Raw genomic sequence first — 27,972 nt, forward strand, 5'->3', positions numbered from 1 at the left:
ATCTCCACCGTGTCCACCTCCGAGTCGAAGAACGTCCACCACCATGCTCGCCTTATGTCCATTGTTCACCTTGTCGCACTTCTTCGAGCTGTCCACTGCCTGCTACGACTTCTCCTCCTCGCCTACTGATCGAGGCGCAAAGTCCTTGATGGAAGGTAGATGCGCGTGGGCCTTGGCATGGAGGGGCGCTGCTGTACTATAACTATCGTCATCGTGGGGGTGTGGGGGTGACGTGGCTTACATGCGGCCTCCTTGTGCAACGTCGACGATCCGTGCAGCTGAATCGTTCTTTGTGCATCCCACGGTTATACATGTTGCGCTCCAGCGACTTTGCATGATCCTATTTGTATCTCTCGTATCCCTGCTAAGAACCTCACGGAGACGCTGAGCCACGACGGCGACGATGAGACACCGCTACAGGTCAAGCTCAACAATGTCACCACCATCATTGGGAAAATAGGGCTCGCCGTGCTCGGTTGCTAACCTTCATCATGCTCATGGACCTGTTTACGTACGCCAAGCAAGCGGATTCCCTTAGCGGACTACCGACCGCCGGCGTGGGGGATGGACGACGTGCTTTCCTTGCTCAACTTCTTCAGCGTGGCCATCACCATCATCATCTTCGCCGTCCCAAAGGGCCTATCGCTCGCCGTGACGCTCAGCCTAGCGTTCGCTAGGAAGAAGCTTATGCAAGAGCACGTCGTTCGGCAACTCTCACCGTGCTGGACCATGAGGTCAGCAAGCGGCATTTGGACCGACACGACCGGCACGCTTACCACCAACCACATGGTCATCTAGAAGATCAAGGCCCCCTTGTGCGGCGACCACTGTGAGCACGACCAAGGATTTCGAGGAGATCAAATCCACAACGCTATGGGAGGTGTTCGCGAAGCTAAGCTGCTGCTAGAGGGCATCTTCTAGTGCACGGGCTCCGAGGTCGTCCGCAACAAGGATGGCACGACCACCGTCATGGGCACGCCGCAAGCCCACCTAGACGACCATCCTCGAGTTCGGGCTCGGGCCTCGGGGTGGAGCTGCCACGAAGGAACAACTGTGCTCGGTTAGTGGCGCACGACCCGCAACTCTGCCTCACACGACATCTGCGTCCGGAGTTGCCGACGAGGCCGCTGCAGCGGCGGGCGAAGTCATGGCTCCGCCCTCCAGTTCTGGAACCACCCGCCGCCACGTTCCTCTGTCCGTGGCCTCCAGGTCCGGTTTGGTCTCCGCCGCGCTCTAGCTGCCCTCCATGTGATGAGCACACAGACTCGTGCACAAAGATGAAGTCTTGCCCCTAGTGGTGGTGGGGAGGAAGAAGACGGCATGGGGATTCCGCAATGATGTACATGTAGAATTTTTTGTCAGAATTTTTCGATATTTCAAAACACATTTTTTTGGTAGAGGGAACCTATGCACCGGGGAGCCAAATTGAATTTCCGAAATGCCACATACTGTAAAAATTGGGCGCATTGTGTTTAGGTTAAACCCCTCGTCGTCTTGTTTGACTGACATAGCTAGTGACGTACGGCCCATCCAGCCCATCGGCATCGGCAAGCTAGGGCACCATGGAGAAGGAGGCGCGGCCAAGCAAGAAGGCTCGTAGTTCCGTCGACTCCGCCGGCCTGACGGCGCTGGCCCTCCGCCTCGCCAATACGTTCTCCGAGGGGAAGAATATTATTTTCTCGCCCTTCTCCATCTTCACGGCGCTGGGCCTAGTGGCGGCTGGCGCTCGGGGCAGAACCCTTGAGGAGCTCCTCGACGTGCTTGGCGCATCGTCGCGCGAGGAGGTGGCGGAGATCGTGCGCGGCCTGGCGGAGAGCGCCCTCGCCACCGGCGGATCCGGGCCGCTGACCATCACGTCCGCGTGCAGCGTGTGGCATCAGGAAGGATTTGCACTGAAGACGGCCTACCGCGACGCCGCCGTCGAGTCCTACAAGGCGGAGGCACGAGCCGTCGACTTCCACGTACGTACATACGTGTGCATATATTATGCTGCGATCTCAACCTTAATCAGAATGTTGTTGTGAGTTGTGATCTCGATCGTTTCTCAGTTGATCTCCGTACTGCACGCAGGGAGATCCGGAGGGTTCAAGGGAGGTAATCAACAATTGGGTTGCAGATGCCACGAACAAGCTCATCACGTCCGTTCTCCCTCCAGGGTCGGTGCACCGTTACATCATGCTCGTGCTGGCCAACGCCATGTATTTCAAGGGGAAGTGGGAGGATCGCTTCCACCGGAGCCTCACAAAGGACGCCGACTTCTACCCTCTGGACGGCAGCCCTGTCAGGGTGCCTTTCATGACCGCCGGGAGGCTTCCCACTTCCGACACGGAGGACGAGTTCTGTCTAGAAGAAGAGGAGGAGGTCAAGTACTTCATTGCCTGCCATGACGGTTTCCAGGTGCTCAAGCTCCCTTACCAGGCGGTGAACGGCGGGAGGTACTCGATGTGTGTCTTCCTCCCCGACGCACACGATGGTCTGCCTAGCCTGGCCAGCGAGATGGCATCCAGCGGCACCGCGTTTCTGTTCGACCACTTGCCCACGACGCGAAGCAGTGTGAGAAATCTCCTGCTACCCAGGTTTAAGCTGTCATTCTCCTGCAGCATGAAAAATACCCTCGAGAGCTTTGGGCTCCGGGCAGCATTCTCCGTGGAGGCCGATCTGTCTTACATGGCGGCGGACGACTCTGGCCGGGACATGAAGCTGCGGGTGGAGGACGTGTTCCACACGGCGGTCGTCGAGGTGAACGAGGAAGGTACAGAGGCGGCCGCTTCCATTGCCGCCACCCGCGTCCGCTACTGCGCCACCAGAATGCCTTTGGATTTCATTGCTGACCACCCGTTTGCGTTCTTCATTGTGGAGGAGCTGTCCGGCGCGGTGCTCTTCGCAGGCCACGTCCTTGATCCGTCCAAGAACTCTGAGTAGTGAGTCCCAAGTAGCGAGGAAACTCGGACCCTGCTAAGGAATAATCGACCTATGTTTTCATGTTAGTCTTCGAAGTATGAACAAGCTTTTATGCAATTCGCACAGACATTTCTTTACTTTTTGTTAGACCTTAGGCAACCGACCGGTTCGTACATCACCTCTTTTCATGTGCCCTCTTAATGCAAGTTGGTAATTATGAGCACAATTATTAGTCTTTTTTTCTTTTTCGCCTTTGATCAGAAATTGGTTGGAAGATGCTTTGGCTGAGAAATGTTATAGCGTTTCCAACTTTCCATACGGATGTTCTATATATGGTGATATGCATCTATCTATCGTCCCGATTCATCGTACCCGGATCATACGATTCGCGTCCCACCTATCGTACCATACAATTGAGAGATGTATACCCTAATCATTCCCTGTTTTTTGGCAGTCATGAATCCCGCTCCTCGTTCCTGTCCCTCGACTCGACCATACCGGAAACATGTCTACTATAAACATGTCACGAGGCGCCGGTGCAGCCATTCAGCGTCCCGCGCGAAGGGACCGGTATGAGGTTGCTGCCCCTTGTATTGGGCTCCAAATAATACCGACTGTTTATTGGGCGTGCCGTCTGGTCCAATAGCAGCGCCCAACCCCCAAACAACTGTTAAAGCTACCGGTGGAGATGCTCTAACTACTGGTAACTTTTTTCTTTGAGGCCAAACAACAAATACATCCACGAAAAGAATCAATATCAACAAAAGCACAGCATGCCGCCATTATACGAAACTCTGACCATTATCCGTACCAAACTTTCCACACGAAAATAGCAGCCAGTTCGTGTCCTTTGCTTAGAGAGTAGAAGCAATTAAAACCAATCGGTCATATAATTGGGGCGCGTTTGGTAGCATGCATCCCCCTTGGCTCGCATGGGGGGAGCAATTTTCGGTCCGTTTGGATGCCTGGGCTGAGCGGCGTTGTCGCATTAACCGATTCTCAAAGCACCCCTGGGATAGGCTTTGGAGGAACGCCCGGAATGGCAGTTTCTCCGGGGCCAGGCCCGTTGCGGCCAGAAGGCTGCACGCGTGGGGAAGGGAGGCGGAGACGTCGCGTCCCTTCGGGAACACGCGCCATAATTAGGCTCACCGCTCCCCTCTCCTTCCTCACAGTCACGACCGCACTCCCACCTCCCCCCAACTATCACATCACCCGGCGGTTCCCCTCTCGCCGACCAATCCGCCGCACCGCCGCACGGAGGAGTACCACTACCGGAGGAGGAGACGTCGGCGACGAGGATCTCGACATCGGCCGCAATCTGGTCCGCAATCCTCATCGGCATCTCGTCTTCGCCCGCGACCTCGAGCTCGTCCTCGGCCGGAAGAATGGTGGTAACGACCCCTCCTTCCCACCTTCGTACTCGTTCTGTTCAAACATGCCGTTCTGGGGCATTTCCGACGACATGCACAGTAGATCTGCTAGGGTTTCCGTTAGGATAGCGATCGGATTGACGATTTGCAAGGTGTTCGTCCCCATTTCTTGTAGTTCTTGTCCAGTTCTTGCATTTCACGGTCACGATTTGCTTAGATCTGTTACTATAGTGTCGGATTGCGGTAGATCCTTCGTAGATCGGGGTTTGGATTGGTGAAACTGGCAGATTTTACTGTGCATGCAAAGAGGGGAAGGGTTTTTTGTGCTGGGGTTTAGCTTGCTGAGATTGCTGTGCGGAATCAGTCGCGGTAATTTGTTATAGATTGTGTAGTTTGTTGTACATTGTGTAGTTTCTGATTGAACTGGGCCGATGATTGTAACCGGTAATCGTAGTGTGAGGAGATGATTGATCAGAACCTATGGCTTGACTGAACTTCACCATGCCATTGGTTCAGGTCAAACATCTCCTCCTTACGTGCTCATTCTATGAGGCCTATGCATCTTGCTTTCCATGTTTATGTACTGCATTGGCCAATGATTCAACAATGGCACACTGGAAGGCAAGGTGCTGCCCTCAAACTTAGTCGTGTGTGCCATATGACTTGCACACTAGACTTAGTTTACGGACAGTCCCTTTGTCTGCCTTGTGATCCAACATATGAGACCTCCTTTTTTTGTGTGTACTTCATTGGTCAATGATTCAACAATGGCACACTGGAAGGCAAGGTGTTGCCCTCGAACTTAGTCGTGGGTGTGTGATATCTTGCACACTAGACTTAGTTTGAGGGCAGTCCCTTGAGCTGCCGTGTGATCCAATGTATGAGGCATCACATATTTCCAATGTTCGTTTTCACTATATATTTGTGAGCAGGCACACATCTAATGCCATGTGTTCTTCTCGCAGACTGAGAAGCTCAAGCTTGGGTCACCTCAGACCCCCGACGAGGGACCGTCCAAGAAGCGAAGGGCGGCTAATGTCGGCCACTTCCAGTCGGACGTTGCGCCGGACCAGTTCCTACGCATCGTCTTCAAGCCTACCTTCGAACGGCTACGGATCCCTCGTAATTTCGTCAGGTGGTTCGGAGAAGTCCCTTCGACCATTGTCGTCACCACCAACACAGGCTGCTACTGGAGGATGACTACGGTGAGAGAAGGCGATGATGTGTACATCGACCAGGGGTGGGCGGCCTTCGACGTCGCTCATCTGCTGCAGATAGGTCAATTCCTCGTCTTCAAGAAGGTGTCCACCTTCCAGTTCAATGTGGTCATCTTCGACTACACCTGCACTGAGGTGATGACCATGTGCGGTTACCATGGCGACGCGACCAGGTGTGTCGTCTTCCAAAGCCATGTCTGAAGCTCCTGGTCTGTGTTGATGTTCCACTCGTCTGTTCAACTACGTGTGTCCTGAACTATGTTCGTCTTGTGTCCTGAACTATGATCCTCCTGTGTGCTGAACTATGAAGGTGTTTGAACTTTTATCACTGCTTACTTTGTCTGAACTCTAAACTGTGCTCTTCCTTGTGCTGTTCATCGCTGGTAACCTCACCACCGAAGGTAAGAGGTAAGCAGAAGCAGTTTCTGGGTTGCAACCAAACAACAGCGGCGCCGTTCTGGGCTACACGAGGCCTGAAAACCGACCTACCAAACGGCCAGAGCCCAAATCTCCACGGGGCCGAAAATACTCTATGTAGGCCACCAAACAACGGAGCTTTTATGGCCCATGGCCCGTCTGCGACGCGCAGGGGGACTCCTTCCCGTTGCGCCAGTGATGCAGGAAACTGATGCAGGCTACCAAATGCGCCCTTGATGCACAGCAAAATCAGGGATTGGGGCCCATTTATGTGGATTTCAAAACGGAGACGGAGGGTACAAATTAAGTAACGAGAATTACAGCAGATAGAACACAACTGGTGGAGACTTATAAAAAGTAGCATTCATCATCGAGCAGATGCCCTCCAAAGTTCATCACTAGACTGGCATACAGGAGAATCAATGTGGTCAAGATAGAACGCAACTTAATGTTCAGAGAAGTGAATCTAGGTTGGATGACGCCCAGCCTTGTCCATTGATGCACACTCAACTCAATGGTTTCAGCAGCAAATTTACACTGAAATTTTTGGAGACCACTTCATTAATTGGCGCTTGAAAAACCAATTGTCTTCACAAGTGCGTTTGAGAGGTCCCTGGAGTAGTGAACCAACATGGTAACACCCTGTGCAGCTTGCAGAGAGACCTTACTACAACAATCAATGACCAAAGACTCTAACTTATGTGCATGTCTCAGTTCAGCCACTCCAACATCAGTCACCTTATGACACAACCGAAGTGTGAGATTACTCAAGCATGGTGTGTGTGCAATGAAGCGCATCCCAGCATCAGTCACCGCTTCACACAATATAAGCTCGAGCGTCTCCAGAAATGGTGAGCACGACAGTGCCTTCATCCCCGCGTCATCCAAGAAGTTGGCAGTATTTAGCACCAGAACCCGAATGGGGCAGGACTGAATAAACACCAGAAAAGCCTTTTGTGTGAATCCTATTTCTGACGGTCTGTTAGCAGCACATCCTGAAAATCTGAGGTCTACGGTCTGAAGCATAGGACAGTTTAGGGCTAGAGCATAAAGGCTGTTGTCAGTAAATGATGTTCTGGTTTCACAATACCTCACGTCACTAGAGTATTGCTGAAGGTTGAGCCAAAGTGAGATGCTTTTAAGGTTGCTGCAGCTCCGGGATAATGCAATCATGTCATTATCATTCAGGGCATGAACATACTCAAGGCGAAGCTTCTCCAATGCTTTACACTTCCCTAGGACAACACGAAGTCCTATTTTTGGCCAAGTTTTAATATGCGCCAATCTTAAATCCTTTAAACTCTCACAACTGAAATCGTATATATCCCTGCTGTGAGCATCGTACGAGGGGTCATAAATCAAACCACGTTGAGCAACGCCACCTATTTCTCTGTACCCCTCAAACTCAAACTTCTGGAGCTTCATCCATCCTGAACCAAACTTTAGGAGATCATGATGATTGATTCCTTTGCAATTGTTCACTACAAGCTCTTCCAACAATCCATCCCTACCAAGGTATTCCAGCCACTTTACACTGTCGATTTTCTTGCAATCAATAAGGTGAAGAGCAGATAGGCTCGTGCAACCAACTGCAACCGAGAAAATCCCTATTGAAGTTATTTGTGGTGCCGAGTTCAGCCTGAGAGACACCAATGTCTTGCAATAAGCTAAATAACCAAGCCCAGTGTCATTGATATTGGAGCAGAAGCTTAAGGTGAGGTCAATCAGCGAGGAACAGTTAGATGATAACACAAAGAGGCCATTGTTCTCGAAATGATTTCCATGTCCTGGTGCCCAATAACCAGAGTAATCGATTTCCACTTTCCGCAAATTTGGGAACCGGGGGCACAATGATTTCAGTGCTTCCGTAGCAGTGCAAAGACTGGAAGCAACACGGACAGCACTCCTTTGATGCCCCTCTATCTTGTAGAGCTGCTTTGACACAAGGGAAATAGAATTCAGATCACTGGTCCTGGTGATCTTCTTGAGAATCTCTGTTAGCATAGCCTCCGGTAGGTCCTCCATTGAACAAATTCAGCTGTACCAAAATTAAGTAATATCAAGGTTAAGAAAACAACCAAAGAACTAGACTAAAACTTATGATATATCAGCATAAGGCATTGAAGCTGGAGATCACACTGGCAAAACTCATGATGAAGAACATATTGATGAACTTTGAGTATTTAATGTATCCATGCAAAACTTGTGTGTTCTTCATAATAATGGAGATTAATTAAAGTAGCTAGTACCTTGTCTATATGTAGATTGCGAGTAAGACACATTGAAGCTACAAGCCACATCACTAAATTAAACTACGGGCCATAAGTAGAGCCCGACCGATGAATGAAAGAAGCAAAATAGCAAATACAAACAAACAAACTAGAATTGACGTATGAAATTCTGCAAGAAGACCCACGTGCTGAATCTGAACCTACTTATTTGGATGCACCTAATTAACCGCATGAAAACCAGAGCATGCAAATTAGTCCTTGTCTCTCTTGGGCAAGAAAGAAAGGGCTCGCCTGTGAAAAACTATCGAAGAACTTGTCGTTGCTCAGATCAATTCCAATTCCTATCCGAAAAGAAGCAAACACCAACACATAGAAGAAGGGAAAGTACGCAATCAATACAAGGTAGTGCAATGCGACAATATGATGCATGGAATGATGTGCAAGAGGGTCCATGCTTAGCAAAATTAAGTGGGACATTTAAAATAGCAAGATAATATGAGATGCCCTCACATAACATATAATTTTAATTGGAATTACTATTTGGCCGAGGCAAGCATTGGTCTATGGTGCATGAAAAATTAAGATTTGGATTTGTCGCCTTTTTCTGTTTTAATATAGGAAACTTCGCGATGGGAGTTACAGAACTTGAGATATGCAATTAAGAAAGTAAATAGTTGTTTAGAAAACCATTTACTTGTTTGGTCGATTTTATTAAAAGGTAAAACATATGACATATTTGAATGGCTCGTGTTCTACTGATTTTCAACACTTGTATTTTGTTCAAAACAGGTTCAAACTGCAGAAGAAATAAAGGACTTGAAATGGGCAGCGACCAAACTGTCGTGTCAAAACATTCCAGAGGTGTCCCAGGTACAGGCGCATGGCTCAGTGTGGCTCGGTAGTGTTAGTGATAGAATAGGCCGCTTTTGGTTTTTAAACGGCGGAAAACTTAGGTGCCGGCCCGTTTTACTGAAACTGAATGCGAACAGAACGTGTTCTGAAACTGAAAACGACAGAGTTTATATAAAAGAAGCCGTGGGTTTTGATCCTGGGATTCGCTCTAGGGATCTGATTTCTGGACAACGAGAAATGGAACCACTCTGGCTAGGCTTCGGTCTTGGTATAACAGAGTGCCAAGTATTTTGAGTAAACCGCGGAGATCAACGAGCTAGTCAAACTAGCGAGCAGGCAGCTGGATCGATTGATCGTGGACTCGTGGTGCATAGCTCAGCCAAGTTAGCAGGCGGATCTAACTAGTTGTGTGCGCCCGTGCTCTGGAGCGGGCAACCAAAGCTCGACGTTGTGCACGAGCGCGTGGCTGCAACCGTGCGTTTCATGATGCGACCAGGCCGAGACCCGAGACGGACGGGACGCCGACGACGACCAGAAACTGGCGGCGTGGAACGGCGGGTAGTGTGGCGCTCGCGTGCAGGCGTGCGCGTCCCAGCTTGTTTGGCGACAGCACAGCAACTGCAACGAGCAACACGAGGCGTGCGTGCGTGCACGAGCATGGCGGGCGCGCGGGCGGTCGGAGATGCTGCGGCGAGTTCACGGCACCGGAAGAGACGGGGAAGAGCAGGGCATGGAGGCGACGCTCACCCTGGACGGAGACGTCGTCGTTGTGGCAGAGTAGATCGAAGGCGGCGACGTGGACGTCGTGGTGCGCTCGGACGGCCGTAGTCGACGACGTACTTGGTGATGATCCTGACGGCTCCGGTTTGCGATCCTTGTGGAAGAAGACGCAGAGGATCACAGCAGCTCCATTCCCGCGCTCGGCTCGAGCGAGTAAGACGAGCACGACGGCCGGAACGAATTGGATGGTGGGGGTTCCTCCTGCTGTCTCGCTCAGTCGCTCGGCAAAGTGGAGGAATGAGAGGGAAGCAAGCTGGGCGGCGGCGGAGCGGAGGAAGGCGCTAGGATTTGTTCGGGGATTTGGGAGAGGGGAAAGTGTAATAAGAGGAGCAGGTGGGCATGCTCGCGCCCTGCTCATGCTCTTCACGGCAACTTTCACGCAACCCAAACCGTAAACCCCAAAATATACTGATGAATGTCACCCCAAACAAGATTTATGGGCTAGAAAGTAAGTATACATACTAAAAACTGAAAACTAAACTGTACAATTTGAAACAAACATTCGCGCTAGATTGTTCAGTACATTCAGAGAAAACGAGATGAACAACGGAGCCTAGTGCTCCGCTTTCTAGGTTGGCACCACGGCCGCTGAGGACTACCAAAATCTAGCCTGGGATACCTCACCGGAGCTTCGTGCCGTGGTGACGGAGCTAGCTGCAGCCCACTTCTCCTCGTTGGAGTCGGAGAGCTCGATGCATCAGGTGAATACGCCTGATCGCGGAGCCATTCCACCTTCTTGTTGTTTCGTCGTGGCGGGTCTTGTCCTTCAGCAGCTTGGTGACAGTGCCCAGGGCGGAGTCGGGGACGAAGTCGCCGGCCATCAGCGCGGGGGCGGCGTGCTCGAGCTTGGTGACGAGCATCGGGATGTCGGCGTCCTCCGCGTAGTCGCCCGCGTCAAACCGCGGCACCGAGGGCAGCGCGCTCGAGCTCGACGCCTCGGCGGATTGCTGGTGCGCGACGTCGAGCCGCGGGAGCTCGGCTGCTGCAGATCCCTGTAGTATCACGATTCGCGCCGCTCGAATGCCGTCGGAGGCCTGCAGCCTTGCCAGAGGTAGCGGTACGAGCCGCGAATGCGCGCCGCATCGAAGACCTGACGCTGTCGCTCGAGCCCCTCGGCAGCGGACAGCGCGTGAGCACGGGCGAAAGGGGATCTTTCTCTGCCCATTCTCCCCTCCGCTGCGGCCTCCTCAACCTCGTCGGACACCATGGCTCTGCCGCGGCGATGGATCTACTCGATTGCTCGCCGAAATCGCGCAGATTTCTCGTTGGCAGGGAGTGGACTTGGTGGCGATGCGGATGGGGTTTGACCCGCATCGAGGTCTCCAATCGGAATATATATATAGGCGGACTGAAGTTTTGGTTGCGGCCCGGAAAACATATCTAGGCCAAACAACCGATTATGTGTCTGGTTTGGCCAAAAAAAATAACAAAAACGCGCATATCAGTCCAAACTGCCATATGCGGACTGATATGCGGTGTCTGCTAGAGTTGCTCTTAGATTGGTGGGAGAAAACAAGGAGGTAACGAAAGAAGAGAGTAGTTTGAACTGCAGTTAGAGATCTTCAGTTACATCCTTTTTGAACTGCAGTTAGAGATCTTCAGCCACATCCTTCAAAGCTTTCCAAGCCTTTCCCCGAATGGAACGCGTCAGACCGCTTTGATCATCCTAGCCACGCGTCCTAAATGTATTTTTTTATCTGACGTGACTCAGTATGGTAGTATTTGGTGTTCCGCGCCCATTCGCCACACAGAGGATAATGCGTGGACGCCGGACGCGACGCGAAAACGCCTCCCGAGTCAGGTTGCAAGCGGGGCGGGACAGCCCGCTAAGCCGCAACGCCGCCCCGCAAAAAAGGCCAAAGCGGTGCCGCTGGGCTGACCGCGTCGCTTGTAGCGGGCCGAAGCGGTGAGGCCGCATTAAGCACCAGCTTCCCGCAGAACCCGCATAGTCCCGCACCGCAAATCTCTCTTCCTCTCTCGAACCTATCCCTTTCTCTCTACGATGGGGAAATCCCTCCTGGCGGCGCCTCATTCCCACCACCCGGATCTTCCACCGCCTGGGCGCCCACCTGCTCGTACTGATGTTGGGGTCGACGGCGGCAGCGCCTCCATCTCGGGACTGCCTGGCCGGGATCGTCGACGCCGGCGGCGCCTCCATCTCGGGACTGCCCCGCAGGGATCCGCCTCCCTCACGCGCTGAAGAGGATGGTTCTCCGTTGCTTCCTTTGCCAACTGGAGAAATCGTTGCAGGTGCAAGTGATTCTTCGACCCAAGTCCAAGGTGTGTGACCCAAGATCCTCTCTAGCTTGATGCTTTAGAATTACCGATACATGTTGATTCTGGGGACAGGTGTGCTGTTAGTAAATTAGGAAAAGCATCAGGTACATCAGATGGACCACTCTCTAAATAATTGGAGAACTGGGGTTAGTGTATATATTTGGTTTAGATTGAATAAGCAATCTCGTATAGTATTGCATACATTACGTACTTGTTTCAGAGTTTGGTTAAACTGAGCAAGTCTCATTTGTTATCATCAAGGTAATTTAGCTGTTCTGATGATGTAGAAAGCTAATTGTTCAAGAAATAATGCTACTTTTATCTAGATGAATAAAGAATATACTCCAAGTTGTTACCTGGCTCAGTGATCAACACTACCAGGTGATCTCTGCAATCATTTTTAGCAAAGCCTTTCGCCTCCGCTCTGGCTGGTTAATCAATACCCATCCCAAGATCCAAGTCAAGGTACATGCTTGGTTCTTTATTTTCTAGTACACATCACACGCGGCCATTGTTTCACTTACAATCTAGTTGATTGCATTAATTTGCAACCTTAGGTGATCCTTGTTTTACTTCTGCATTCATATTACTATGTCTCATAAAGTGGTTAGCCTGTTCTCATGAACTTCAGGAAAGTTCTGTAGCGTATTTACGATTATTTACAGCAGCATACATCACCCATGTTGTTGTTTCTAATATACATCACTAGTTCAAAGAAAGAACTTTATTTATGAACATAAAATAATGTATTTACAATGAATTACAGCAGCATACATCATCTACACTAGCTAGAATGTCTATCTTAGAACTCGATATTGGGTAGCAGGGAGCCTAGTCATTGGATATCTGTGATGTATAATAATGCTCTAAACTTTTTTTCTTAAGTAATACAAACTGGATCCTTTTCTTCTTCGCTAACTTGGCTCGCACTTTCAGCTTCGTGTTGGAAGTTCTACTGTGTGGAAAAAGCTAAACTCTACGAGATGACTGACAAGTGCCGAGGGTGCAGCACAAACCGTGGTGCTAAGTTATATTGGACATGCTTCCGAGTGACGAGTGCCGAGTGCCGAGGATGCAGCACAAACCATGGTGCTAAGTTATATTGGATATGCTTCCGAGTGACGAGTGCCGAGGCCTGATTATTGGACTTTTGTTGCACTCAACCTTATTATGTATTGTCCAAAATTCCAGCATTTGCTAAGATTGCATGGTACTTTATTGTTTTATTTATTTTCAATAAGTGTTATTTGCATGGTACGTACGATCAGTTTAGCTAGCTGCTCTAAGCACGCATTCACGCAATGGCTTGTGAGTTCCGATCGATCACTAGCTGTAGGTAGTAGCTAGTAGCTAGCTCAGCTAGCTAGCTGCTCTGTCCCGCGCCAACAAGCTAGCTAGATGCGAGTTCCGATCGTTCAGCTCAGTTAGCCAGATGCGGGATGACGCGGGACGATGCGGTGTGCCGCTGTGTCCCGCACCAACTCCAGCGGGATGGTGCGGCCTTCCGCGAGGGTCCGCAGAGCATGTGTTGTCCCGCTTCGCTCTGTAGCGGGCAGCCGCAGCCCGTCCCGCTTGCAACCTGACTCCCGAGTAACAAGTAGCGAGTGCGCCTCGTCAGCTGACGCAGAAATTTGGACACGGGATTTAGCATCTCGTCTACCTCTGATCACTGATCAAGCGATGTAATGGCCGTGCATCTTTCCCAGCCGATACGTGCAGTTTCTCAAGACGGCGCAGCGCAACGTCTCCTAGTTTGTGAAGGAGCGACATTGCACCTGTGATTTCTGAAGGAGCTCCCTTTGTAGATTACCTTGGTTTCATGCGTCCTGTAAACACTGTTTTTCTTCTGGATTTTAATATCAACGAGCTGTCTTGTTTCTAAAACAGGACTCAGAGAATCACAACCTTCCTTTGCACTGATGGACATGGAACCATGAAGCAGGGCAGTGCAGAGCTAATATTCAATTCACACAACAATTTGCTTGGGTGCCATAAATAAATCCATGAGATGAGTGCACTGACTTTTTCATCCTGGGATCTAAACATCCACAATTATGCTAGTAATTACCTCCAGTAGCTTCTATTTTGAGAAGCAGTGAAAAGGCATCCTCAAATCGAACCAATATCAACAAAACAAGCATTGCTGCCTTTCTACATGTCCATGCTACTACACAGATCCATGACATACCAAAATTGCCAAGCGAAAATAGCAGGCAGATAAACATGACTTGAAAATAAGTTAATTAAAAAAAAGGGTTCATGACATTTGCTTAGAGATTATAAACAATAAAAACCAACAGTCATATACTACATCCACAGCCAAAACAGGGAATGCTGGTGCCGATTTATGTGGATTCCAAAACGACTACAGAGAGTAGAAATTAGGCAACAAGATACAAAAGTACATAGTACACAAGTGGTGGCTACTATTAAAGTTGCACTCATCAGATGCATTCCAAAGTGCATCAGTAGACTGTCATACAGGAGAATCATTGCGGTAAAGCTAGAAGGCAATAGAAAGTTCGGAGAAGTGAATCTGGGTCGGATGATGCACAGCCTTGTCCAATGGGGAACGCTCAACAACTTAATGGTTTCAGGCTTTCAGCAGCAAATTTATAATGAAAATTTTTGGAGACACCTTCAGCAATAGTCTCCCAAACCAACTGTCATAAAGGCGGCTGAAAAGTCGCTGGAGTACTGAACTAACTTGGTAACACCCTGTGCAGCTTGCAGAGAGACCTTACCACAACAATCAATGACCAAAGTCTCTAACTTATGTGCATGTCCCAATTCAGCCACTCCAACATCAGTCACCTCACGACACAACCGAAGTGTGAGATTACGCAAGCATGGGGTGTGTGCAATGAAGCGCATCCCAACATCAGTTACCGCTTCACACATCATAAGTTCAAGTGTCTCCAGATATGGTGAGGATGACAGGGCCTTCATCCCCTCATCATCAAAGAAGTTGGCAGTATTTAGCACGAGAACACGGATGGGACAGGACTGAATGAGCACCAGAAAACCCTTCTGTGTGAATCCTATTTCTGATGGCCAGTCAGAAGAACATCCAGTAAACCTGAGGTCTACGATCTGAAGCATACGACAGTTTAGGGCTAGAGCATAAAGGCTGTTATCAGTAAATGATGTCCTGGTTTCACAATATCTCACGTCACTAGAGTAGCGCTGAAGGTTGAGCCAAAGTGAGATGCTTTTAAGGTTGCTACAGCTCCGGGATAATGCAATCAAGTCATTGTCATTCAGGGCATGAACATAGTGAAGGCGAAGCTTCTCCAATGCTTTACATTTTCCTAGGACAGCACGCAGTCCTACTTCTGGCGAAGTTTTAATATGTGCCAACCTTAAATCCGTCAAACTCTCAGAGCAGAATTCATATATATTCTTGCTGTGAGCATCGTACAAGGAGTCATAGACTACATCACCTTGACAAAGACCATATATTCCTCTATTCCCCTCAAACTCAAACTTCTGGAGCTTCATCCATCCCGAGCCAAACTTTAGGAGGTCATGATGATTGATTCCTTTGCAATTCATCACTGCAAGCTCTTCCAACGATCCATCCCTACCAAGGTATTCCAGCCACTCTACACTGTGGATTTTCTCGCAATCAATAAGGTGGAGAGCAGATAGACTCGTGCAACCAACTGCAACCGAGAAAAGCCCAATTGAAGTTATTTCTGGTGCGGATTTCAGCCTGAGAGACACCAATGTCTTGCAATAAGCTAAGCAACCAAGCCCAGAGTCATCAATGTATGAGCAGAAGCTTAAGGTGAGGTCAGTCAGCGAGGAACAGTGAGATGAAAACACAAAAAGGCCTTTGTTGTTCAACTGCTTTCCATGTCTAGGTATCCAACCAGAGTAATCGATTTCCACCTTCCACAAATTTGGGAACCGGGCGCACAATGACTTCAGTGCTTTTGTAGCAGTGCAAAGACTGGAACCAACACGGATAGCACCCCTTTGATTCCCCTCCATCTTGTAGAGCTGCTTCGACACAAGGGAAAGAGAATTCAGATCACTGGTCCTGGTGATCTTCTTGAGAATCTCTGCCACCAGAGCCTCTGGTAGGTCCTCCATTTGACAAATTCAGCTGTACCAGTCAGGTAATATCAAGGTTAAGAAAACAACCCAAGAGCTCTACTAAAACTTATGAGAAGCTGAAGATCACACCGGCAAAACTCATTATGAAGAATATACTGCTGAAACTTTGAGCATTTACTGTATCCATCCAAAACTTGTGTGTTCTTCGTAATAATGGAGATTAATTAAAGCATTAGCACCTTATCTGTATGTAGATTGCTAGTAAGACACAATGAAGCTACAAGCTAGATCAGTAAATTAAACTACCCCCATAAGTAGAGCATGAATAATGAATGAACAAAGAGAATAGAAACAAACAAACAAACTAGTAGAATCGAACCAAGCAATTCCGGATCTGAACCTACTTATTTGGAGGCACCTAATTAATTCACATGAAAACCAGAGCATGCAAAATAGTACTTGTAGCTCCTCTAGGGTAAGAAAGTAGGGATTTAAACCAAAACGAATTAAAAAATGATTTTTTACTAGATAACTCCAATCTTCCTTTTTTAGGATCCCCGCCTGTATATCTTACTCAAACTGATGCTCACAAACCAAAGTTAGGTGGTCAAGCCACAGTAGACTGTGGCCCTTTAAATCGGTTTTCCTCAACCGAATCGTCCACAGGGACAGGGTGTAGTCATCAATAGATAGCGCCGATAGAGCTTAGGTTCTACCTAGAATAATGGATTTACAACTAAAATGGATGATGCTACATGTTAGTCTCAATCAAGAAAGCGAATCGACAAAAAACTATATACATGTCGTCGGGGAACCAGCGAACAAGGGGCGGGAGAAGCAAGAAACGGCGGTACCTTCAGCGCGACCGGGAGATAAAAACAGCGGCGATATAGAATAGACCGTCGGAGGGGCCGTCCGCCGCCGCTCGAACTTTGGGATATCGATCTATTCCGCAGCGGAGGAGTGTCTCCTCCCGAGATTCGGAGGAGAGCGCGCAGCCGATGCCCTAGGCGGCCGCAACGGAGGGTGATTTTCTTGCCTCACTCTGGATGGATGGAATGGAGCGGGGGCGGCGTAGCCAAGTTCAGTGTTTGGTTGGTTGGCTGAGTCTGATAATGGATGGGGCGAACCCAGCGGCGTGTTTGGTGTGGTGTGTATTTGTGTATACCTTTAGCATGTAACATTACCTCTTTGATTTTTGAGATAATCAAAATGACATCTATAATAGTTTCCAAAAAATATGTCTTTGATAATGTGATCAACTCACACTTTGAATAACTTTCATTTTGACTAGTTTGCAAATTTGAGCAATCTCAATCTTCCATTTACTCCTTTGTTATAAGTATGAACAATTTTGAATTATCGGTAACAATTATGAAACATTTTTTATTTTCCTATTCCTGAAGATTCATTTTCCCTCTCTTTTCATCTTTATTTTCTTCTACAATGATGACCCCCTCCCCCTTGACCTACATCATGTCGTCGGTCAAGGAACAACGCGTACACAAGAAACTCACAAACTGTATCAACTTCACGTTCATGTTCCGGGTCTATACTACCATGCTTCTCACCTACACAAACAAGCTCACCACCTCATTGTCTCCTCCGCCATCAGGTGAGCCTTCTCCTCTACATTAAAGTTGTCATTCTCTCCACCTCTGCTCGCGCCATAGGCTCTCCTACTCTTCTACTCCATGGGGATGTGCATGAGCTCCATTCCCGAAGCATACCTACGCCACAGTCGGTGCAATCAACCAGAAAAAATGTGTCACGGCTGGGAGCCATGAGGGGTGACAACAGGCGATGTTTTCCGAGGATGAGGAAGGCGGTTATGTCCCGAGGGGGGTCTTATTTTTGTACATATTGTGTGTCTTCCTTGACCATTTCATCATGCCACGAAAGCCTGACAACCAAGGTCCACCTGTTAGAAAATCACTTAGCATGTGTCAAAGTAACCAATTAGTGATATATTATGATAGAAAAAGAAAAATGGTTTTGGATTGACCGCGGTCGGTGTGGCATCATATTCTCTCATATATATACATGGAAAACAATCAGTCATAATCCCAACCATAATGGCATGATTACATGTAAGATCTTCGGCACTAAATATGGCACGGCATAACCGAATATGCAGAGATATGGAGATTCTCGGACATTGACATTGGATCGGAATTTCAGGAACAAGTTGATGGTAAGCCTTTGGTGAAGCTGTCCGTGAATTTTCGAGATGAAGACACATGAGAAGCTCTAATATGGCACATTGCAACACGATATCGAACGAAATGAAGGTCGAACTCAATGTGTTTAATGCGTTCATGCTGAACAGGATTCGTGGACATGTAGGCAACGCTCATGTTGTCGTAGAGTGGCACTGGGTAGAGGGCGATGTAGCTCCTAGAGAAGTTGGCATAGCCGACCGATTTCAACAGCTCGTCACTAGTAACTAACATACCAGTGACAACATATTACTGACGAGCAGCTTGCCTATGAACAAAATTTCTTGTCACTAGTAAGCGTTTGTGCAGTAGTGTTTTATTGATTGCGAACTACATACCATGATACGTATTTCTAATAATATTTCATTTTATAAATGTATGTATACATATGAACCTCTATAACTAATCATAGGATAAAATAGGGGAGTAACTGATTCATATGCTCGTGCAAAAAGTGAGTATAAGAGTAGACATATTTGGTAATGAATTAATAAGAAGATGGAATATATGGTCTCTCAACATATATGTATGATGGGGACACGTATAATTGTTGTGAATCAGAGGAGAGCTACTTGTGAAAATAGTACTGTTATGTGATTGTATTCGTTGGACTCCACTGACTCCACGAATAAGTACTCACAATGTCGGAAAACGAGAGCCGATGTTGTTATGTACATTTGGGGAGGCTGGACATAAATTGTGGCAATGTGAGAAAACTTATTCGGAAATTTTGGAGTTTTTTTTCAATATGAGGAGTGGGGTAGAGGCATGATAGGCCACAACTTAGGCCATCTTTTAAGTGTTGGGCCTCAAAAGTAGAAGTTGTACTATAATACGAATACATAAATAAATCATGGGCAAGGGCGCTAACTTCTAGGGCCTAGGGTGAGTGCCCCTCTACCCCGCCCATATGGGCCGGCCCAAGCCACATGTTGCTTGATCACGCGCATGTGGTACCACTAACACGCTCACTTGTTGCTTGCTCGCGCACACCTCGACCACCAACCCTACGCGCATGTCGGCATCTGCCGCTCACACTAACTGTCTACCTGCTGCCCATGTGTGTGCGTGTGCTATTGCTCGCGTGAATGTTGGCCCCTTGGGGCCGAGTGGCGGTCCCTTCGGATGGGAGGGACGAAGATGTAGAGAGGGTAGAGAAAGGTTGAAAGATAGAATATAGTTGGGTCGGTTCGGCTGAGGTTAGGAGAGGCTGGTATGCGGAGGTGGTTAGGCAGTGGTTACACCACATTCCACTAATTTAAAGGAATCGGTGCATTTCACATAGAAAGATGGCAAAGATTTGTCTAAATTAGAATGTATCTATACATTAAAGAATATTTGGATACATCTAAACTTAGATAAGCTTAGCACATCCTTTTGTTGATAGAGGTAGTATTAAAAGTATATATTTTTTTCCCAGGGACGTGTAGGTATCACTCCGCCTCACAACCAACAATAATGGGTGCTAGATGTAGACCGGATTCATTACAGTCCACTTCTATTATTGCGTATTCGACGAGTCTCCGTGAGGGGAGCCTCGCGGATGGGAGAGAGAGGGGAGCCATTGGGCGAGGAGTCACCCGGATGGGGTCACACGAGTTAGCTAACTTCACCGCAGTAGCGGCGAGATCCTACGTGCTGCTATAATTCACTATAAGGCAATGCGCGATTACAAGGAGTTGTGTCTTACCCTAAGAGCTCCCAAGATCGGGTACAGGGTTTCTTGTCTTGTGCGGCACGATACGACCATCGTTGAATACGGGCCGGATCCGACAGCTTCGTCTACAGGTTGGATCCTACCTAATCTCGGGCAACTGAGCCGCCCAGTAGGTTATATGCATCACCACCATCTTTAGGACACCCGGGCTTGCCGGAATGACCTTGTCGTGCTATACCTAGTTAGCATATCCCAACAACTTCAATCTTGAACCAAATACATCATCTTCCAACAATTTTATCAACTATTGTGTGCTAGTGCGTCGTGCTCGGTTCCTGCGTAGTACTCTAGCAAAGTGAAGTCCTAGGCAAATAACGTGTCTAGGAAAAAATGAATAGGAAAATACGCTTTGCTAGTAGAGATGAAAATGGAGCGAAACCAGATGGAGCTAATTGGTCACTTTTTTTCATATTTTTGCCAAGAGCGAAAAAAGTACAGACATATCGAAAACAAATACGAAAACCAATAGTACTAGCGAAAACATTTATAGATCAACTACTGTGCGGACACGAACGAACTGTGGATAATTACCGGAACCAAGAGACCTCTTGAATCATGGAAAAAAAAACTCAAACAACTCAAGTAAGTCAACAAACTTGTTTCCCAATCTTGTTTTATAACCCTAGTACAATTGCTCGGTGTAATGGAAAGTGGAGAACGGGTTGCTTAGACAGTTCAGTGTAACAAGGTCATATTTTGGTCTTTTAGATTTGCCATGCAGAACAACCACCAAACGGAAATTTCCCCAAACAGAAATCCTAATTTCTCAAGAAAAGGTTGTTCTATTTATGTTTCTGCTCCGCAGAAAAAAAAGTTTCAGTTTTGGTATTTTTATTATGTTTTTGTTTTTCTGAGGAAAAGTCGGGAAGGTTTCCGGACCATTTTCACCCTATTTGCAAGCATAGCTACCTACCATGCACGGGCACCGAGGCGGAGCTAGAATGTAACCATTGACCTCAAATAACCAAGGTTTAAAATAGCGCGCTATTTCTCCGCTAATATCACGTAATAGCATATTTGGAGGGTCTACGCTAAATTTTAGTAATTTTTCTCGCTATGGCGCTATTTGTGAAATAGCATGATATATCGTGCTAAAACTTCATAAGCGTTAGCGCGCTATTTTTTCAAGCCAGGTTGCTTTCACTTTTCGGTTGTAATGAACTGCAATATGTTGATTCCTCTTCTAGATTAGAACTTAATATCGTTAATGCTGATGATTCTTAATAAAGAGTTTATAATATGTTGTTGCCTTATGGAATACTGATGTTAGCCTTCTGAAAAATTGGAGATCTATTTGTTGCATGTGGTTATGTATGTATGATTTAGTTATTTTTGGTCTAAATATCTAACCTTTTTAGCGAAATCTTTTATTTTTAGACTATATTTGATATTTTTTTTCAAAACGCTATTTGAAATATAGCACGCAATTAGCACGATATAGCGTCCATAGCGTTTGAAGGAGACCGACGCTATTTCATTTAGCACGCTATTTTAAACCTTGCAAATAACCCAATAATTTTTGCTACTTTAAACCATGCCAAAAAAGAAAATACCCACTATATATACGCTTAGAAGAGTGACCCAAATGACATTTTGTCCTTTCTTCGCCTCTACGGGCACACTATACATAGGGCCGTTCATTCGAAATCATGCCACGAACGGCACGGAAGCTTCACACACCGACCGAGTCGGACTTGATTGCGTCGTGGCACTAGGGCACCATATATACAGCCATACAGATACGTACTCGTGGTACCCATAGAAACCAATTGTCGTCGCCGCAGATTTGAAGCCCCGCGCACAGAAATCCATAGGTAGCAAGAACTCAGCCAGAGGGATCATCATTCATCAACACTTCGTCCGGCCCGGACCAGCAGCAGTAGCGGTCGATATGGCGGCGGAGCAGGATCAGCAGGTGCTGCTGCGGAGCGCGGACCTCGCCAAGTTCGCCGTGCCGGCGTCGCTCGCGGTGCGGTTGGCAAGCGTGGCGGCAGCGGTGGGCGCCGGGGAGCGCGTGGTGGAGCTGCCGCGTGGGGTCTCCGGCAAGGGCCTCGCCACGGCGGTCGCGTACTACAAGGCCCGGGCCGAAGCCGAGGCTCTCGACGCCGACGACGTCGGTGAGTTCGATGATGGGTTCGTCGGCGGGCTGACGCATGACACGGCCATCGACCTCATCCACGCCGCGCACCACCTTGGCGACAAGGGCCTCTTCAATCTCTTCCTGGGCTACAGGGCCAATCAGTTCTAGGAGGCGTAGTGAAGCTTTTGTTCCTGATGACTAAGTACGTAGTTCGTGTTTGATCGACACAAGTGGGTTTTTCTTTCGTCGTTTTTATGTTAATAACTTAAATCATGTGGTTCGTGCAAAACATGTGTGGTCTTAATTGATTCCAATACCGAATTTTGGTTCCATGCATACTTTGTTTTGCGAAAGTAATGTTCCATGCATACTCAAGAAAGAAAATCCACATGTAACAAAACATTATTTTCCTTTTTAAAACGGAGGCAACAGATTTTCCTCTATCCATGAACTTATTAAGGAGAAAAGTTTTGGTGATAAAAAACTGAAAAGAAAAGATTCCCACGTGAGATTTACTCTCCCAAAATTTCATGCCTGATTGTTTTTTTCACTCGTGGTGATCCAAAGATTTGCATCTCTCTTGAATCTTGATAGAGGCTAGAATAACAAACGCGGGCCAGACTTGTTGTGGAGTACTCTTGCATTTCGCTCGTTCTAAACCGTCCAGGTAACGAACATGATGATAGAGGCCAAAGCTTTTCGGTTTGGCACAACATGATCGCTAGAGACATGCTATAGACCACCAATCAGCTATGGAGAGCTTCCAGGACCAGTCGGCGACATCAATAGAAGGGATCCCAATCCAATCTTTAGCATAGCCCACATGCCCTCTTGAAGAAGCGACCTCGGAAGAAAAGATGTGCCAACCTTTTTGGGTTTGCTTGCAAAGAGGATAAAAACTGCAATTTGTCCACCCTCTTTTCTCTAGACGGTTCGCCGTGGAAATCCTATTTTGAATTGCCAACCAAACAAACAACTTGATCTTAGGGGGAGCCTAAGCCTTCCACACCGTCTTGACTCGTGTATATGCAATCGAATCGAAAGTAGGCAAACATGCAGGCACAAGCCGCACAACACTACTGTCTTCACCGACAAACTCAAGCATCATTAATTCGATTTTACCTAGAACCGGAAAGCATGGAAAACTGAAACACCATAGGCATAAGTTAATTAAAACGTTATAGAAGAAACAGGCAGCATCGACGACCACGAAGCAGCACAGCTGGGGACGAAAATACATGCGAGGCGTGCGATGCCCGGCTGAGACTAGTGCCCTACGACACAAGACATAAAGGTAGGAGGGAACAAAGAAGGATGTGCGGAGCAATCGGCCTGACGTTGTACCTGTAGGCCTTCTCCATAATTCATTTCAGCACAAGTACAACATACAGCATGAAGTACATAGCCATGCGAGTCAGGCATTTTGAAGAGCTACATGGCAAGGGGTATTCCTACGAGCTGAAAATGGAGCTAATGACAGGTTCAGTCAACTTAGTTATGCCAGACCAGCACTCAAACTCCTCCACTAGGGTCTAGGGTCCATTTGGAACGGAATGAGCAAGAGAATTTCGAGCAACCAACAGAGACGCAGACAGTGTTCTCGCTTCAAACCGACCTCCACAAGTAAAATATGGATCAGAGGAATAGTAGTAACTTTCCTTTTGAGAAGCAACGATTAGACATCCCCAAATAGAATCAATATAAACAAAACAAGCATACAATCTTTATAGTACAGATCCATGTGAAACATTGACCATAAATACACTCCAAACCAAAATTGCCACGCAATAATAGCAGATAGATATAAAAAAGAAAGGTTCATGACATTTGCTTAGAGAGTAGAAACAATTTAAAAAAACAGGAATCCTGGAGCCGATTCCATGCTTGTTTCAAAACGGCTATAGAGAGCAGAAATTAAGCAACACAAATTATAGAAGTAGATATATACTATAGTACGCAAGTGCTGGCTACTATTGAAATCTCATTAACCAGATACCGGCCAAAGTTCATCTTTAGACTGTCATACAGGATAGTCAATTCAGTAAACCTAGAACCAATAGTAAGTTCACAGAAGTGAATCTAGGTTGGATGATGCACAACCTTGTCCAATGGTGCACACACAACAACTTAAATGACTTCACCAGCAAATTTATACTGAAAAATATGGATACCATTTCATGAACAGACACCACTCAAAACAATTTGCTAAGGGCATCTGAAGCCGCCTCGCTGGAGTAGTGAACTGATTTGGCAACACCCTGCACAGCTTGCAGAGAGACTCCACGACAACACTCAATGACCAAAGACTCTAACTTATGTGCATGTCCCAGTTCAGCCACTCCAACATCAGTTACCTCATGACACGCCCGAAGTGTGAGATTACTCAAGCATGGGGTGTGCGCAATGAAGCGCATCCCAGCATCAGTTACTGCTTCACAACGTATAAGCTCAAGAGTCTCCAGATTTGGTGAGGATGAGAGGGCCTTCATCCCATCGTCATCAAAGAAATTGGCACTATGTAGCACAAGAACTCGAATCGGGCAGGACTGAATGAGCACCAGAAAACCCTTTTGTGTGAATCCAATTTCTGATGGCCAGTCAGGAGAACATCCTACAAATTTGAGGTCTAAGATCTGAAGCTTACGACAGTTTAGGGCTAGAGCATAAAGGGTGATATCAGTAAATGACGTCGTGGCTTCATTATGGTACCGCTGAAGGTTGAGCCAAAGTGAGATGCTTTTAAGGTTGCTGCAGCCCCGGGATAATGCAATCATGTCATTGTCATTTAGGGCATTAACATACTCAAGGCAAAGGTTCTCCAATGCTTTACACTTCCCTAGGACAACACGAAGTCCTATTTCTGGCCAAGTTTTAATATGCGCCAACCTTAAGTCCTTCAAACTCTCACAAGCAGAAGTCATATATAGCCGTGCTGTGAGCATCATACGAGGGGTCATAGACATCACTTGGAAAAATATCAGATATTCTTATTTTCCCCTCAAACTCAAACTTCTGGAGCTTCATCCATCCTGCACCAAACTTTAGGAGCTCATGATGATTGATTCCTTCACAATTCTTCACTACAAGCTCTTCCAACGAACCATCCCTACCAAGGTATTCCAGCCACTCTACACTGTCGATTTCCTCACAATCAATAAGGTGGAGAGCACATAAACTCGTGCAACCAACTGCAACGGAGTAAAGCCCAAATGAAGTTACTAGTGGTGCATTGTTTAGCCTCAGAGACACCAATGTCTTGCAATGAGCTAACCAACCAAGCCCAGAGTCATCGATATATGAGCAGAAGCTTAAGGTGAGGTCAATCAGCGAGGAACAGTGAGATGAAAACACAGAAAGGCCTTTGTTGTCCAACTGCTTTCCATGTCCAGGTATCCAACCAGAGTAATCGATTTCCACTTTCGACAAATTTGGGAACCGGGCACACAATGATTTTAGTGCCTCTGTAGCAGTGCAAAGACCAGAACCAACACGGATAGCACCCCTTTGACTCCCCTCTATCTCGTAGAGTTGCTTTGACACAAGGGAAAGAGAATTCAAATCGCTTGTCCTGGTGATCTTCTTGACAATCTCTGTCACCAGAGCCTCGGGTAGGTCCTCCATTGAGCAAATTCAGCTGTACCAATCATGAAATTTCAAGATTCAGAAAACAACCAAAGAGCTGGACTAAAACTTATGATATATCAGAGTAAAGCATTTGAAGATGGAGTCCACAATGGCAACGCTAATTATGAAGAATATACTGATGAAATTTTAACATTTGATGTGTTTGTCGAGAATTTAAGCGTTCTTCATAAGAATGGAGCCTAATTAAGTAGGTACCATCTTATCTTTCTTAAGATTGCTAGCAAGAAATAATGAAACTACAAGCCACCTCATTAAATTAAACTAACGACATAGGAGAGCATGAACAATGAACGACTGGACAGAATACAAAGAAACAAACTAGAATTGGCGCAAGCAACTCCAGAAGACAAGACCCAAGTGCTGAATCTGAACCTACTTAGAGGCACCTAATTAATCCCACGAATACCAGAGCATGTAAATCGGTACTTGCAGTTCCCGGCAAGAAAATAGGGGAATCCCCACCTGGCCACCTGTATATATATTCACTCAAATTGGCGCTTACAAATTCGCAAGCTGTCCCTTTAAATCGGTTGAGTGAAAACGATAAGTCCACAGGGTGCAGTAATCAATAAATATCGCCGATCTAATATCTGTTCAACTAGAAATATTGTTTGCTGCACCTAGGCTAGTAATCCATTGCAAACAGCGTACTAGGAGATCGCTTCACAGCTACCGGTTTCCTCTTGGCAAGTCTCAATCTAGAAAAGAACACGTGTACAAGTCGACGGGAACCAACGAACAGGGGCAAGAGAACCAAGAAAAGGGGTACCTTCAGCACGACCGGGGGATAAAAACAGTGGCGATAGAGAATATACCGTTGGAGGGGACCTCCGCCGCCGCTCGACCTTGGACTTGGAGACGTCGATAGATCTGCCTAGTCCGCAGCGGAGGGGAGCGGGGTGACCGCGTAGCTGATGCCCTAGGCCGCAGCGAAGGGTGCGCTTTGTTCCCTCACTCTGGACTGGAGTCTGGTCTGGATGGATGGAACGGGGGCGGCGCCTATTTTGGTGGCGGAGCCATTGTTTAGTGTTTGGTTGATTGGCTACTGAGAATGGGTGGCTGTTTGGTTGGGCGTACCTTTGGCAAGAAAAGGTTACCTGTTAGATTTTTTAGATGATTAAAAAATGTAAATGATAATTTGATCAACTCACAGTTTGAATAACTTCTAGTTTAGCCTTCTTCGTATTTCATTTCGGCTAAGTACAACGTATAACATGAAGTACAAGGTCATGTAAGTCGACAATTTGAAGAGCTACATATAAGTACATGGCAAGGGATATTCCTGTGAGCTTTTTTTTTTTTTTTGAAGTATTCCTGTGAGCTAATTGATGCACCTAGGTTCAGTCAAGTTAGTTATGCCAGCGAACCACATGAGCTGTCAGGGCCCTGACCCATGGCTACCATGGGCAACCGCCTAGGGCCCAGGCGGCAGTTCTTCCCTAAGTTGACCGAGAAAATAAAATAATATTGAAAGCAATGAAGAAATTGCTTCAGATAAAATCCAGCAAATAAACAGACCATAATTCAAACTAATTGAGTCCTAGAAGACGCCCACCAATCTTTTCATTGGAGCAATCAAATATGTAATAGCACACATTTTTATCTTCAGCAATATGAAAATGCAAGGTTATGCATGTAGCTTGCTTTCAAAAAGGAAAAGGAAAACATCAAGTGTCACAACTTTTAAAACTTAGGATTCCACTGTAGTTTTTACAAAAATGGAAAAAAAAACCCTGAAGTTAGCTTACGAGCATTTTGTAATGTAGCAGGTTTTCTTGACCCAGTGGAAGTCCGTCAATGAGAAACTTTTTGTTGCACTTCTTATCACAGTTTCTTGTAATACCTTCATGGTTATCTCAGGTGGAACAATTTCCCCTTCCTTTTATCAGGTTGCCAATCACTTTTTCCGTAAAAAACATAAGATGACAAAAACAGCTAAATAAGTGTTATTATAATTGAATAGTAATGAATGTGCCTATGTGGTATAGTGGGTTTGTTACACAATCTCAGAATCAGACACGATTTCTACACACAATAGATTCAGTGCTAAGACATGCAAATCCAAAATAGCCCAAATAATACCACAGCTTGTTCCTTTTCCATTTCCACAACAATTTGTGAACCTGCATTAAGTGAGAAACTACGAAATAAAAGCATAATGATAGCAAACTCATGTGCTATGGAAAAGAAGTTGTAAATATCAT

At 46.9% G+C, this 27,972-nt stretch overlaps 3 protein-coding genes across 3 annotated transcripts; 1 reads left to right on the forward strand and 2 right to left on the reverse strand.

Annotated features, from left to right (window-relative positions):
- Positions 1-1,562: 1,562 nt before the first annotated feature.
- On the forward strand, positions 1,563-2,922 carry LOC124656776 (serpin-Z2A-like). Its single transcript, XM_047195459.1, has 2 exons — positions 1,563-1,961; positions 2,071-2,922. Exons 1-2 carry the CDS (start codon positions 1,563-1,565, stop codon positions 2,920-2,922), a joined length of 1,251 nt encoding a protein of 416 aa, XP_047051415.1.
- Positions 2,923-6,261: 3,339 nt separating this feature from the next.
- On the reverse strand, positions 6,262-26,787 carry LOC124653297 (F-box/LRR-repeat protein 14-like). Its single transcript, XM_047192366.1, has 2 exons — positions 26,584-26,787; positions 6,262-7,949 (listed from the first exon to the last, which is right to left on the reverse strand). The coding sequence occupies exon 2, from the start codon at positions 7,928-7,930 to the stop codon at positions 6,467-6,469; it is 1,464 nt and encodes a 487-aa protein (XP_047048322.1). The 5' UTR covers positions 7,931-7,949; positions 26,584-26,787; the 3' UTR covers positions 6,262-6,466.
- LOC124653298 (F-box/LRR-repeat protein 14-like) lies at positions 14,289-26,553 on the reverse strand. The gene is made up of 2 exons (XM_047192367.1): positions 26,538-26,553; positions 14,289-16,156 (listed from the first exon to the last, which is right to left on the reverse strand). The coding sequence occupies exon 2, from the start codon at positions 16,141-16,143 to the stop codon at positions 14,686-14,688; it is 1,458 nt and encodes a 485-aa protein (XP_047048323.1). The 5' UTR covers positions 16,144-16,156; positions 26,538-26,553; the 3' UTR covers positions 14,289-14,685.
- Positions 26,788-27,972: the final 1,185 nt, after the last annotated feature.

Source organism: Lolium rigidum, chromosome 5 (assembly GCF_022539505.1).
Source record: "Lolium rigidum isolate FL_2022 chromosome 5, APGP_CSIRO_Lrig_0.1, whole genome shotgun sequence".
Lineage (NCBI taxonomy): Eukaryota > Viridiplantae > Streptophyta > Magnoliopsida > Poales > Poaceae > Lolium > Lolium rigidum.